Source organism: Micromys minutus, assembly GCF_963924665.1.
Source record: "Micromys minutus genome assembly, chromosome: 3".
Taxonomy (NCBI): domain Eukaryota; kingdom Metazoa; phylum Chordata; class Mammalia; order Rodentia; family Muridae; genus Micromys; species Micromys minutus.
In genome coordinates, this window is record NC_137972.1 from 74519508 (window position 1) to 74534454 (window position 14947).

At 41.2% G+C, this 14947-nt stretch overlaps 1 protein-coding gene across 5 annotated transcripts in view; it reads right to left on the reverse strand.

The window, feature by feature from the left end:
• Positions 1–14947, reverse strand: part of CHD2 (chromodomain helicase DNA binding protein 2) — a 103960-nt gene that overhangs the window by 5506 nt on the left and 83507 nt on the right. For 3 of the 5 annotated variants that reach the window (XM_080914901.1, XM_080914902.1, XM_080914900.1), the window contains 5 exons: positions 13087–13221; positions 11134–11312; positions 8483–8582; positions 5798–6011; positions 316–559 (listed from right to left, as the gene is read on the reverse strand). In XM_080914901.1, coding sequence (XP_080771027.1) covers positions 316–559; positions 5798–6011; positions 8483–8582; positions 11134–11312; positions 13087–13221 — 872 coding nt within the window. The remainder of the gene's footprint in view (positions 1–315; positions 560–5797; positions 6012–8482; positions 8583–11133; positions 11313–13086; positions 13222–14947) is intronic. The other 2 variants (XM_080914903.1, XM_080914904.1) reach the window with 2 other exon arrangements.

A 14947-nucleotide genomic window follows, 5' to 3' on the forward strand; every position in this document is an offset into this window, starting at 1 on the left:
AGAGATGTCTCAGGTGTTAAAAGCACTTGCTACTCTTACAGAGGACCTGGATTCAGTTCCCAATAGCAACATGACAGCTCAGTCTTCTGTATTCCAGGTCCAGAGATGCAACAAACTCTTCTGACTTCCTGAGGTACCAGGCACACACATGGTATATACACCCATGTGTAGGCAAAACACTTATACAGGTAAAGAAATACATCCGAGTAAGCAGCCTCCCTGCCTGCATCCAGAGGATTTCCTCACAGCAGGGACAAGGGTCTGTAACTGACACATGAACAAGTCAGTGCCTCACCGCTCACACTTTCTACACACCTGTCATAATAGTCTCTGTGTCCCCGGTGGTCTCGGTCGCTGTTGTACTGCTCATACGGTCTCTTTCTGGACATGTTGTTAGGTCGGTAGCTTCCGGAACGGTGGGTATCCATATGTCTCCGGTCACCATAGTGGTGGTCCTTATACCAGTGCTGCTCATACTGATGGTGCCGGTCGCCCCCCCAGGGGGCATTATTACCACCGCCATAGTTGAACTTTCTTTCCCTCTGCCAGTCTCCTCGATCTGCAAGAAGAGAATTGTTTCTTAACTACAGCACATGGCAGAATTTACTAAGACTGACCTGTCACAAGGAGATAATTCCTCCTTCTTAGCTTTATCGCTTTAGAGCTCCTCAAGCTTTAAATGCCACCACCAACTTCGAAGGCAAGAGAAAATCTACCACCCTGTCTGGTTTGTTTTTAAACTGTTTTAATGACTGTCACTATCTTCAGACACACCAGAAGAAGGCATCAGAATCCATTACAGATGGTTGTGAGCCACCATGTGGTTGCTGGGAATTGAACTCAGGACCTCTGGAAGAGCAGTCAGTGCTCTCAACCACTGAGCCATCTCTCCAGCCCCACCCTGTCTGCTTTAAGATCTTCTAAACCACTCTTACACCTTTCATTCTTGCTTGCCCCAATCCACAGAAGACCCCTGATATGAAATTCACTCAAGAACCGAGAAGGGAACTTGGAAAGCAATACTGCTGCTTCACTTAGACAGCTGAAGCTGAATCAACCTGCTGAGCTGTGCTGAGCTGCTGAAAACCTAACTACAGACTTCTTCCTTAGACCATAAGGAGTCGTCTGAAGGGCTGAGCCAGGAGAGAAAAGGCCAGGCCACCCCACTGAGATGGGCATCTGCTATCCTGGGTGCCAAGGGAGTGAAGTAATACCAGCTAAAACTTATAGTATAATTCCAATTCCAGGGTCTTTGATATCTTCGAACCTCTGTGAATATCAAGTATGCACATGGTACACAGACCTACACTTGAACAAAAGAACTCACACACATAAATGAAACATCAATAATTTTTTTAAGGTAGAGTCTTGTTAATATAGTTAATATAGTTTTGCAGACAAAACTGGCCTCGATCACAGAAGTCTGCCTGCCTCTGCTTCCCAGTGCTGGGATTAAAAGCATGCACTACTACACTTGCTTTAATGTTCCTTAGAAAGGAGGTAAAGATAAAAATAGATTTTCTTAAAAAAAAAAAAAAATCTTGAAATTTTTACAAGAAGTTTAAGCTACTCTCAAACTGAGAAACACGCACATATCCATGTATACACACTTTATTGAAATGAACTTGGGTCTTCTGGAAGAGCAGCCAGTGCTCTTAACTACTGAGCCGTCTCTCCAGATCCAGACATACTGTTAGCATATAGAAGTTTAAAGGAGCTATGGAAGCCCTTTTTGAGATAATAAATTGCTGTGCAGCCTCAAACATGCAGTCCACTGTGTTTGTGTACACTGTGTGTACACAAATGGAATGCTACAACTAAGGTTTAGAACAAAATGCACTTCTCTTGACTACTGTAGAAAAAACTGAACCTTTATAAAATCTTACATTATGCTTCTATGTGGTTTGAGTCTTCTTTTCCTCTTCTGTCTCTAAAGTACTTTTTACTTATTTTACCTGGTGGGCGATAAGCAATGAGCACTTAGGAAATCCCTGCACTCTTCCCTCTGCTCTACTCATCTCAGGTCGCCCTCGCTAACGTAAGGGAGATGGTTCCTCGGTTAATCAGAAACCAGACAGCTACCGTATAGGCAGCAACAATACAAAGAGGCACTCAAGCAAATATTTGGATATATTTATAATAGTACTATTCTACACAGAAAAAAAAAGGAGAAATGAAATGTCTATTGATAAAAGAACATTATGGTATATCCACTGAGTGAAAACTAAACTTCCATAAAAAGAAATTAAGTACTGATTCACACTACAATTAGGATGAACTTCGAAAACATTTTGCTAAGCCAGTCATATGCAGTAACATACTGTATATTCCAATTACATGAAGTATTCAGAGCACATTAATTTACAGAGGTAAAACACAAACAGCTATGAAAGCTAGATGGATGGGAATGATCTAGAACTGCCATTTGAGGTGACAGACATTTAGGAAGAAGGCACAAGTTGCTATGCAGAACTTTGAATGTACCGAATACCACTGAGTAGTTAGTTCATCTTCACATGCTGTATGAATTTCATCTCAGTAAATGAAAAGATACAGGCATGGACTTGATGACTGTTTGGTTCTTATTATTCCCCACTTTATTTTCCCCGATTTTATTTATTTTCTTTTCCATCTCTGAGTGTGTCACCAGGATGCATTCAGACACATTCAGTGCCTATAGAGGCCAGAAGAGGAATCAGATCCTCTAGACTTTGGAGTTACACATGCTTGTGTGGGTGGCGGGAATTGAACCCAGGTCCTGTGAAGAGCAGCCAGTACTCTTAACCCTTGAGCCACCTCTCCAGCCCCAAACATTTTTAGTGAATAAAACTTTCCAGAAAATGTGGGAGTACTTTTAGAGATAACACTTTGCTTTGTAGCCTCAAACATGTAATCCTCCTGCCTCAGCCTTCCAAGTGCTGATATTAACAAGTGCACAATGGCTGGTCTGGCCAATTCTCTGTAATGATTGATGATATTGGGTACAGATTGCCTGATACTAACCATTCTCCTAGTTAGTGGACTGTATGTTTACTCATTTCAAGTTATTTTATAAAACAGACTAGAGCAATTCCTATCCTTAACTAGTATGCATTTCTCCTTTTAATTATTGCTGATCAGAATGAATGAAAAAAATTTTAACTTTCTGCCTTGCCACTTCCTGAATAGTATGGGGGGGGGGGGGGGCAGTTCCCATATGGGCAGTTTTATTTTCCTCCTTTACATGAATCTTCCATGAATTCCCTAATCCTTAATCTTTTTTTAAAACAACACATAGCTTACGTGTGCTGCAGGACGCTGAACTCAGGTCTCTCCTACCTCAGCCTCTCTAGGCCTAGAACTGCAGACACCATCACACACCTAGCATTTTTATCTCTGTTTTTCTTTTCTTTTACTGAGACATGACTTCTCTAGTTCTGGCTGTCCTGGAAATTATTATGTAAACCAGGCTGGCCTCAAACTCACGGATCTCTGCCTGCTTCTGCCTCTGACTGTATGGCTGTCTCTACATTTTTCTAAATAAATCTCCAATATTTAATTTAATCTACTTTCCCTTTTCTTTTATAAGCTTTGTTTCAAAATTGCATTTAAAATTAAATACAAATTATATACACTTACTGTGGTGGTCTGATAAGGTTTGGCTCATGTGTCTGAATGTTTGTCCCATGGCGAGTGGCGGGCGCTATTAGGAGGTGTGACCTTATTGGTGGAGGTTTGGTCTTGTTAGAGGATGAGTGTCACAGTGGAGATGGGACTTTGAGGTCTTAAATATTCAAGTTTCACTCAGTGTGAAACACACACAGTCTCCTTCCTTCTGCTGCCTATTGATCAAGAGGTAGAAACTTCGGCCCCTCCAACAGCATGTGTGCCTGCACGCCAGCAGGCTTCCCACCATGATGCTATGGACTAAACTTCTGAACTCAAGGCCAGCCCCAGTTAAATATTTTCCTTGATAAGAGTTGCCTTGGTGTCTCTTCATGGCAATAAACCCCTAAGATACTCATTTTATGCATGTCTTTCTATACAATGACTAACTGCATTAACACATTTTTTGTGTTTGTGGAAAGAATATTAAAATCTCCCAATGATTCTCAAGGATATATTGTCAACTATAGTCACCATTTTGTATAGTTTATCTTTTGCACATCTTTCTCCTAACTACAGTATCCTTTAACCAGCATTTCCTCCACGTCTTATTCCCAGCCTCCCGCCCCTGGATAAACCACTGTTCTCCTCTCTGACAAAGGACTCCTCTCTGATCCTCTAATTCCAGCTTTGTTAGAGTCTTCATACTGAAGAAATCATGTTGTATTGTCTTTCTGCACCAGCTTATAACTCTTAAACATAAAACATCTGGGCTGACCCACACTGTCACAAGTGACAGGCTCACTGCCAATCCCTCACTACTGATAAACACTTAGGTTGATCCCATATGCTGACTCCTGTGAGTGAGTATTCACCAATCGTAAACCCAAGAGTCACGCCAGCTCTTCAGCCTGAGATGCAGACACTCAGTAGTGGGTCTGTTGGGTCATTGATTTCTCCATTGAATGCTTGAGGACCCTCTACTCACCCTTTCTACACTGGCTGTGCTACTACTGTGGACACTGGCAAAGCGTACCTTCTCACATCCTTGGGACACTGCTGCTCACTGTGGCCTATAGCGCAGGGGGCTTTCTACATACCTGCTGGCCATCTGCAGACCTTTATTAAAACAAACTTGAGACTAACAGGTCTCTGAAATAAAGGGCTTATTGAGATACAGATGCTAATCTAAAGGTCAAGGGCAAGGCCACAGGTTAAATCCCTGAGTTACCAGCACAGGACTACACAGCAGCTGGGAAAATCTCCACTGGCTATAAGGCTAGAACCTAGAGTGGAATTTGGGGAAACTAAAGCATAAATTGTTTACAACAAACTTACATCAGTTCCTGAAAAAGAATAGGCCATAAACAAAGTTTCTGCTACATGCTGGGTAGTTAGTTACAAAATCAAAGTGTTGTGTGGCTCTACAGGTAATCCTCAGCATTCAACAAAAAATGGGTATAGTCTTTTCTGCTGATTTAGCTTAAAGGTTAAAATCATATTTTTTACCATGTGCCTCCCTGTCTGGACTATAACTTAATTTAGGGCAGTGGTTCTCAACCTTCCTAATGCTGGCGCCCTTTAATACAGTTCATGTTGTAGTGACTGCCAAACATAAAATTATTTCATCAATACTTCATAACTGTAATTTTGATACTGTTGTGACTCATACTGTAAGTATCTGCTATGCAGATATGCAGGATAAAAATATGTGAGCTCTGTGAAAGGGTCACTTGACTCCAAAGGGGACTCAACCCACAGACTGAGAACCATTGATTTACGGAGTTTCTCATGATCATCTTTTGAGAAATGTCTCTTTAGATCCCTTGCCTATTTCTTAACTAGTCCCTTCTACTTTTCACGCTAACCCTTTATCATACGTAGTTTCTGAACGGTCTCTCATTGTCACAGGCTGCTTCTTCACTGCCAACTACCCACTGTTTATTTTTCTATTTGGTTATCTTCTTGTCACCAACTAAGTATTTAGCAGTCTGAATGCCCACCTCACACACAGAATGTAAGTTGCTCCCTAAGTCTGCCCTTTTGTTTGTTTATGGTCCCTTAGAGCTGGCCCTAAACCTTCTAGATCTTTATTTCATGTTTTATTTCAACCAAGAACAGACAACAAGGTCTTGGTAAAAGTATAAAGGTCCTTGGAAAACAAGGTGACTGGGGGTTGTGACATCTCTGTAAAAGCTACCTAGCGGCCTACCTGCATTACTAAAGTGTCTCTTGTTGGGGTGACTGTAGTTATCTCTTGGATGTCCATGCATCTGTGGGCCATGGGAGGCAGGCAAATGAGGCTTCTGAGGATGAAGGTTGTGTGAGGTATGGGACTGAGATACTAGAGAATCCCGGCTGGAGCCCGAGGCCTCTGGTCGAAATGGTTTCTTACCACCAAGCGAATCATCTTTCTTCTTTTGTTCCTGGCAGAGTAAAAAAACCGAAGAGCTTAGGACCCCAAGCTTGAGTTCTGAGAGCAGAATACAAATCACCTCCTCCACAGGCCCAGCTTGCTCCTCTCTACCCTCAACTGCCATTTAGTAACTTCTTACCAAAACTGCTCACCAACTCCAATAAGCTCCTACAGTGGCAACCACCTAGCAGGGGCTAACAGTCTGTGGACTTTGACGTACTAGGTCACTACACCAACCTTCACTATAAGCACTTGTGAGAAAACATGGGAGACAACTAGGTGTCACTGTATACAGCTTGTCCTTGTGCAAGCGGCCAGGGTCACTCTCAGAAGACTACCATGGCCTCACAAAATCATGACTGCTAGGTTTTCAAGGCTAGCTAAAGAACTCCCAGCTGTCAAATAGGAAGAGTTACTATACCAAAGTCCTCAAGCTAGAAATCTGACCCTACAGCTCCATCACACCTTCATCCAAGGAAAATTCTCAAAATAAAATATTTTAAAAGCGTAAAGTGATTTAAAATTTAATCTTGAGGGAATGACATTTGTGGTCCATATCTAAACCTTTTGTATATAAAGGACAAAAAAAAAAAATGCTTTATCTGGTTCTGTCTTTTCTTCATTTATCACATTATGAAAATATCCTCTCCTGTAAGACTGTATTTTATTTGATGCTTTAGTATTGCTCTTTAGTAAGAAATGCATGATCATAATCTTCCCACGACTGCTGAGCATCAGTCATGCCCACTGTAAGCTTGCTTTAACCTTTCGTTAGCCCCTTAAACTAAACTCTTGGCTGGAGAAGCACGTGTTCTACTCTTCTGACAAATTGTAAAAATTACTGTGCTGGCTAGTTTTATGTCAATTTGACACAGCTGAAGTCATCTATGAAGAGGAGCCTCAATTGAGGCTGGGCTCCCTAAGACTGGGCTATAGGCAACCCTGTAGGGAAGTTCCTTAATTACTGACTGGTGGGGCAGGGCCCAGCCCATTATTTTATAGTTGCAACCATCCCTGGGCGGTGGTCCTGGGTTCTATAAAAAAGTAAGCCAAGGGGAGCAAGCCAATAAGCAGCACCCTCCATGGCCCTGTATCAGCTCCTGCCTCCAGGTTCTGCCATGTTTGAGTTCCTGTGCTGACTTCTTTGATGATGAACAATGATGATGAAGCATTCTTCACCTTTGCTTATGGTGTTTGATCTCAGCACTAGTAACTAAGACAACTATCCTAGAGAAAGACTAACACACTGGACATACTCGGGATCAATACATGTGTCACTCAACCTCATAGACTTCTGTGAAGTCCTTCACCACTGTGTCCACTGTCAGATCCTCAACTTACTTACTCTCCTACCTAAGGGCCTTTCCCAACTATGCTCTCACAGATTATAATACTGATTAGAGGTCAGTGAGATGGCTCAGTGATAAAAGCACTCACTTCTAATCCTGACCCTGAGTTTGAGTCCTATGATACACACTGAAGGAGAGGAAAGAATAGAATATGCAAGCTGTCCCTGGACATTGTGGGCTGTGTTCATATGTGTACTCCCGTGAACTATCTCTCTCTCACACAAGATGAATAGACAAATATAAACCTTTTTATTAGAGTTTCACTAACACACACATATGATTCCTATTATAACTATATCATATTCATCAGTATGAAGTTAAATGATGAACTGTTTGAGGGTATAATTCTCAGGTCAATAATGCATCAAGTTCACACTTCAACTACTTCTCAGTGTCCATGCCAGCTCTGGCATGACTACAGATGCTGAGGGCACAGCCGTACATGAGAGAGTCTCTGTGTTCATGGGACAATGTTCACAGCTGTTCCGCAGGGGCTGATCTGACATGGCCCATCTACAGGAGGGTTTGCCTGCATGAGAGCTAATGCCACAGCAGAAACCAAGTCATTCTTATGCCCATCCCCGACTCAGACAAAAAGGCAACAACTACTGGGCACTGCGAATTATCTACTCCTTTAAGTGAGCAATTTGGGTTTGTCTGTGTAAGAAGCTGGATGGATGCCAATTACATGAACCCATACAAGAATAGGAACACAAGAACTTTCTGCCCATGACCATAGGACTTATGACAAGCCATACTACAAGCTAGGAAAGCAGACATAAGAAGAAAGGGTCTAGAAAATAAGCTTCTAGGTCATGAGATCACAGGGTAACATATCCTTGTTTGACTCTGATGCATTGGCTATCTTACCTAATGAACAACAGTTCACTGTCTGGATATTCATGAAGTATGTTAGGAACTAATGAAATTACCTAGTACAGTGAAATATCACAGTCTATGGTATGTCTGTAACCTGTGGTGGTTTCTGTCATCCTGCTTGGGCTGTACCAAATCCACGTAAAACACAGGCAAAGAGTCACTGACCCATCTAGAACCCACAGATTTATCTCTGCCTTCACAGGGAAAAACAAAACTAAAGGAGATTTCATAGGAAACTGACTTGAAATATTACCTCCTCTTCTTGAGATCTTTTCTTATGAGCCATCTTATATAACTTATGTAGTTTCCGTGCATCAAATTCTGTAAACTTGGAAACAAAAATCCATAGGTTCCTGAAAGAAAAATAGTGCTGTTAAATGAAGCAATTTTAAAACTAATTTTGTTGTTGTTTTGTTCTAGTTTTTTTTTTTTTTTTTGAGACAGGGTTTCTCTGTGTATTCTTAGCTCTTGCAGAACTCAAGAGATCTGCCTGTCTACCAAGTGCAGGAATTTAAAGTATGTGCCACCTTGCCTAGCTAGATGATTTTATTTTATAGATGGCAAGCTACTGAATTTTGCTGTAAAATGTTCACTAAGCTGGGTATACAAGAGCACGCTATAATCCCAGCACTCATTAGCACTAAAGCCTGTCATTTCTCCTGAACACAAAGGTAAGTGCTTACAGAGATGCTGGAAGTAACAGTGAGTCAGAGACAGTCTCTGCTCATCCAAGCTTTCCAGTGAGCACTTTCTCTATGGCTATGCTCTGCTGGGCCACAAAACAGTCAACATACCGTGTCAGGTAGAGAGCCTCTTGCCTTACTGAGTAAGGCCTCTCTTATAAAGAGCCACAGTCTTCTTGTCAAACTGCAACTGACCCTACACACTCCCAGTACCTGGCTATCTGCTTTTAAGCCTCTGCTAAAGCCTTGATTGTGTTCTTTAACCATTCCCACTCAGCTCACCTACACTCAGGTCACAGTAACCAGCCTTGCTGGCCACCCTTCTGCAGATGTGCATGGGTGTTCAATCTGAGTGTATCTGTGGGCCTGGTGTGTGTAGAGGCTAGAAGGGGGTCTGGAATAGACAGTTATGAGCCATCATGTAGATATAGAGAGTTGAAGCTGGGTCCTCTAGAAGAGCAGCATGTACTCTTACTGATGGGTTGTCTCACCAGCCTTGTAGGCATTTTCTTCATACAACTTCTAAAACTGTTTCTATACCTATTCTTAGACGGATAGTTTCCATGGAAGTCATACCTTGTGTTATTTTTGAACTTTTAAAAATCAAAGATGTTTTAAGGAAAAAGTGCTGGGGACCAGGTATTTAAACACCATGAGAACCAAGAGCACAGTAGGAAGCCCAAGATGACAGTATTAAGTGGGAAGAAATGACTTTTCAAAATCTTTATTTTGTACTCAGGACGTGTGGCATGCTGTCATTAGCATCATGACCAAGATTTCTGAAAACCTACTTTTCACTCAAAATCAATCTACTAAAACAGAGATGCAGTAAATATAGTTCATGAAAATAAACTTAACATTAGTTTTTCAAAATTCCCTCTAGTACTGGGAACTAAGGCCAGGGCTTTGTGCAAGCTACAAAGCTACATGCCCAGAGTCTCACTAGACTGGCCAGGCTAATCCAAGTCAAACTATAGGCCTCCAACTTCAACATTTTAGGTGGCTACACTGCTGTTTTGATGATTATTACAGTTGTTTACAGAACTGCCATATCCTCTAAGTGACTAAGGGTTGAGTGTCCCTGTTCTGAAAACTGTGTGACTGATACTTCAGGAAAATTACACTCTTATCCTCACGTGATGAGTCACAGTCAAAATGCAGATGCACTGAATGCTCTGTACAAGAATACCTGTAGGCTATGGCAGTACATATAAAACAAAGGGAGATTTTGATTTAGCTTTGCTTCCCATTTAAAGACATGTCATTACCTATGTTTATGAGTATTTCAAAATCTAAAATCCTTCTGATTCTAAGCATCTCAGATATGGGACAGGCAACCTGTTTATGAATTAATATATCAGTCAATGTCATCCATTAATTTAAATTTCTATTAGAGTTCTTTAGTAAAGGAGATGAAATTGGAGAGCCCAAGTTCATGTGCTTATAACTTTTGATTCACTTCATGTGTTGGAACCTGTCCTGGCTCGTTTTTATGTTAGGTTGAGAAAAGAGAACACTAGTGAGAAAACTCCTGACCAGACTGGCCTGTCATACTTTTTCTTGATAGATAACTGATGTGGGAGGGTCCAGCACACTTTGAGTGGTGACATTCCTAGGCATGTGGTCCTGGGTGAGCAAGCCATGAGGGACAAACAGTTACCAGCACTTCTCCCAGTTCCCTGCCTCCAGGCTCCTGCTCTGCCTTTGTCTTACCTTTCAGCAATGAAATGTGACCTAAGAGTCATAAGTTGAAATAAACATTTTCCTCCCCAACTTGTTTGTGGTCATGGTATTGCATCACAGCAACAGAAACAGTAACTAAGATAGTTTGCAACCAACCAATTTCTTATAGTAGACATACACACTGACCTGAGATGAGTAAAGTATGACTCTGGTTTCTATGTCTTATGGGCTTAAAGCAAATATTCTGACAACAAGCCAGAAAGCTAATTATCGTTGTTATTATCATTATTACTATTGCTATTATTATTATCATCGTATAAACCACATTAATGGTATAATCTTGGTACATCAGAATAAAAGGCTGGTCTTGACAAAATGGCTTATTTCATGAGAAGGAAGCTGAAGCCTAAGGCTATGTTGTCAACAGATGAATCTCGTTGGCAAAATATTAGGTGACTAGGCTATGTATTTTTAAAAACAGAGCACACTCACACGCTGTCAAATCAAACTGGGCAGATTAAAGGCCAGAGTTGATTACCTCCTCCATAATTTGATGTGTTCCTGGTCTGAGTAAGCTTTAAGGCACTCGGCTATGCGGTCTCCAATTTTAAGCAGGCAGTTCCTGGTGTGTTCCAGCTGTTCTTGCACATTAAGTCCCTTGTCAGGTTTGTCCAACTGTTTCAGTGCCTTTTTCACAGGCCTCATCCTCTCTTTACACTGCAACAGGCCAAAAGGACATGAGTCATTTCAAAGAGTCCGATTACCAGTCCACACACTAAGATCCAGGAAAACAGCCCCCCCCCATGCTTCGTGTCACTATGGGGGGAGTGGGAACACCAGTGGAATGGGACAAGTGCAGATACACAGGAACTCTGATGTATAAGTGCCGTCACCATATTTGGATGTAGATGAGGACCTTTGATACCTGACTTAGCCTCTCTGAATGTTCTGTTTCCTCATCTGCAAGAAAGCTGTGGCCACAAAGAACATCAAATGTAAAACAGTATTATAGGTTTAACCTGAAAACCATGATCATAAAGTTTCTTAATAATGAAAAAACAAAAATACTATACTTTGCGATAATCTCCTCAGCTAGAAACTCATGGGCATTTTTCAGTATTTAATTTCAATTTTTATAATGGGATAAAGAGACACTACAAATTGGGAAACTCAAATTGAATGAGTGGGAATTTAAAAAAAATCAGCAATTTCTACAGATCAGATAAATTACCATGCAGAGCAAGCTAGTCTGATCTTGCTATGCAGCCCAAACTGGCCCTAAGCTTCTGCTCTTCCTACTTCTGTACCACAGTGGTAGGGTAACAAGCATGTACCACCAGACTTAGTCACATATGTGGCTACTATGAGCAAGACCCTTGGTTCAAAACCATTAACACAAAAAAGGGAAAATGGTACCACAGAAGCATCAGATATTACTTTATTTATAAATGACAGAAGAACAGGAAAATTATAAATGTATTCGTTTATTCAATTCATTCATTTATTAATGTTTCTAGTACCTAACTGAACTTTATATAAAACATAATGCTCACAGAATTTTAAAAAACTGATCTCATTGCAAAGAAAGAAAAGAATAGGCATACAAGTAGGTTTAGAGACTACAGAGAAAGGTCCAAGGACATCATCACAGCACTGGGTCAATACACCCTCCATTGTCAGCCCAGGACAACATCATCTCATGGTGCAAAGATGACAGCTTTTCTTTAGCCAGAGAGAGTTGCTGAAGTGAGCCATGACTTGTGAATTTTGGAAAGAGAGAGGTGTGGAACAGATATAGAATGGCATCCCTTTCCCACACTCCCAGGAGAAAATGAGTGTGTCCTGGTCCGGCTCTCAGCTTCACAGCACGGAAGCAGGTACTGTCCTAGCCATAGGAGCCACAACCAGGTCTTCATGCACCAGGCCTGCTCTTGCAGCTTTGGCATGTGCGTCCTCCTCTCTTCTCCTGCTACCACATCCTCTTCCTTCAGAACACACTTCAAACATTACCATGGACCTGCCTGAATTGATCAGATAGTCCCTTCTTACTGGCCCTCCACAGTATTCCTTCTCTCTCTGTACCCTATCATAGAAGTATCGACATGATTCACTTTGGTCACTGACACTACTTTCACTATAACCAATAGACTAAAGAAGAATAAGAAATTTCTTCTTTGAGACAGGGTCTCTAAATGTTGTTTCCTGTCCACCACATTTCTATTTCCAAAATGCCACAGAAAACCCCTCTAAACTCTGCAGGTTCCTGCACAAGTACAGTACACATTAACTCATGCAGACCCACACATATACTCAAAACCAGGAATACAAGACATCCTACTGGTTCAAATACAATATGTAAACATAATAAGGTTATGCTTCCAAAGCAACACACAACGTTTACACCAACTGAAGCTCTGTGGCTGCACCTGTGAAGGGCAGAGCACAGCAAGCATTGTGTCCAAGCATCAGCATCCTCAATTTTGAGACTTACAATGCTGAAGGTTTCCTGGTCCAGATCATCATCTTCATCCTCCCCAATGGGAACAGGTTCACTTCCTGCTGTAATGTGGACAGGACCCTGAGACCGCTTTGATTTACTTGAAGACTTGGCATCACCACCTTTAACCTTTTCAAAGAGTTATAAAGAGTCACTGTCACTTATATAATCTTGAATTCTAGGCCAACGTCTTGTTTGTTTGTTTTGCTCTTATTTGGTGATAGTGGCGGTGGTACTGTTTTATGTGTATATGTGTGGGTTTGCATGAGTTTATGTGTACTCTATCTGTGCATAAACATGAAGAGGTCATAAGAGGGAGCCAGGTCACAGACATTATGAACCAGAATGTGGGTGGGTGCTGGGAACTGAATCTGGGTCCTCTGCAAGATCAGTGTTTTGCTAGAGCAAGGAAATGATAATCTCAATTCATACAAACTGACAAAATTAATAGCTGAATTTTAAATATTTCCATTTCTGTCTAAAGGTACTAAATTATAGCTTCAAGTTTATCAATACAATTTACAAAAATGTCATGAAGAAAGTAGAGATAATATGCAGCAAGCTTTAATTAACAGCCACCGTCTGATCAGGGACTCTGCATTAACTATGACTGACAGAAGCCGAAAGAAGCAGGCATAGAGACCAAAATTATATAGATTAAAAATCCTTCAGAGCGGGACACACACACACACACACACACACACACAGAGAGAGAGAGAGAGAGAGAGAGAGAGAGAGAGAGAGAGAGCTCATTTAGGAAAATTTTTAAAATAGTAATGCTTAGAAAGCATTGTTTATTGCTTCATGATACAGATTAAATAAAGATTATAAAAAAGCATGGTGTGTGTGCAGTTAAAAACACTTGCTCTTACAAAGAAAATCCTGGTGCGGTTTCCAGAATCCGCATGGAGGCTCACAAATACCAGGGAACCTGACGGCTCTGTAAGCTCCTACCTGCATGTTGCTCACATACACACTCAGGCAGGCATGTACACCACACACACAGAAAACATAAAATGTTAAGTATGTTTAAAATAAAGATATCGGACGCACAGCAGCATGGCGTCACAACTCTACAACAGTGTTTCTGAGAGCGGGAGAGGAAGGAACTGACGGAGAAGCGGCCGCAGCAGTGATGCTTGTGAAATACAAAGTGTGGCCACAAGAGGAGGCCAGGGAAGTACACATGGAAATGTGAACCTGCCAAGCTTATGCCTTTAATCACAACAAAGAGATCTGAGGCAGGAGGACCTCTGTGAGTTCCAGTCCAGCTGGGTTATACAGTGAAATCCTGTCTCAAAGAGAACACACACAAAACAAAATGAAAAGGAAAAAACCAAAAGGAAACATACACTGATGCAAAAGACTTTTATCCCTTTATCACAGTATAGCTTCCTTATTATTACTTTTGTATTTGTGTAGATGTGTGTTTAACTCATGTGTAGTATGTGTGTAGTGTCCACAGAGGACATTAGATCCCTGAGAACTGGAGTTACTATAGATTGGTGTAAGCTGCCACATGGGGACTGGAAACCCCACGTTCTGTGCATGAGTAGCAAATGCTCTGAACTAGAGCATAGTTTCTAAAAGGACAAACTAGAAAGTCATTTTAGTATGAGACCTAAATAGCTTCCACTACAGTACAGCAAAATTATCTATTAAAAATTACTTTAACACTTGTTCTTCGGTGGTAAGGTCGTTTGCAATAAATATACTCTTGTGTGGAGACAAGAGGTTACCCAATGGTCTGAGCTGACTAATATTTTTATATTTATAGTTATATTCCAAGAGGGAAATTTACAAAAGTAACTTCATGAAGTCAAGGTGTCAAGGGCTAGAAAGGTGACTCATGGAT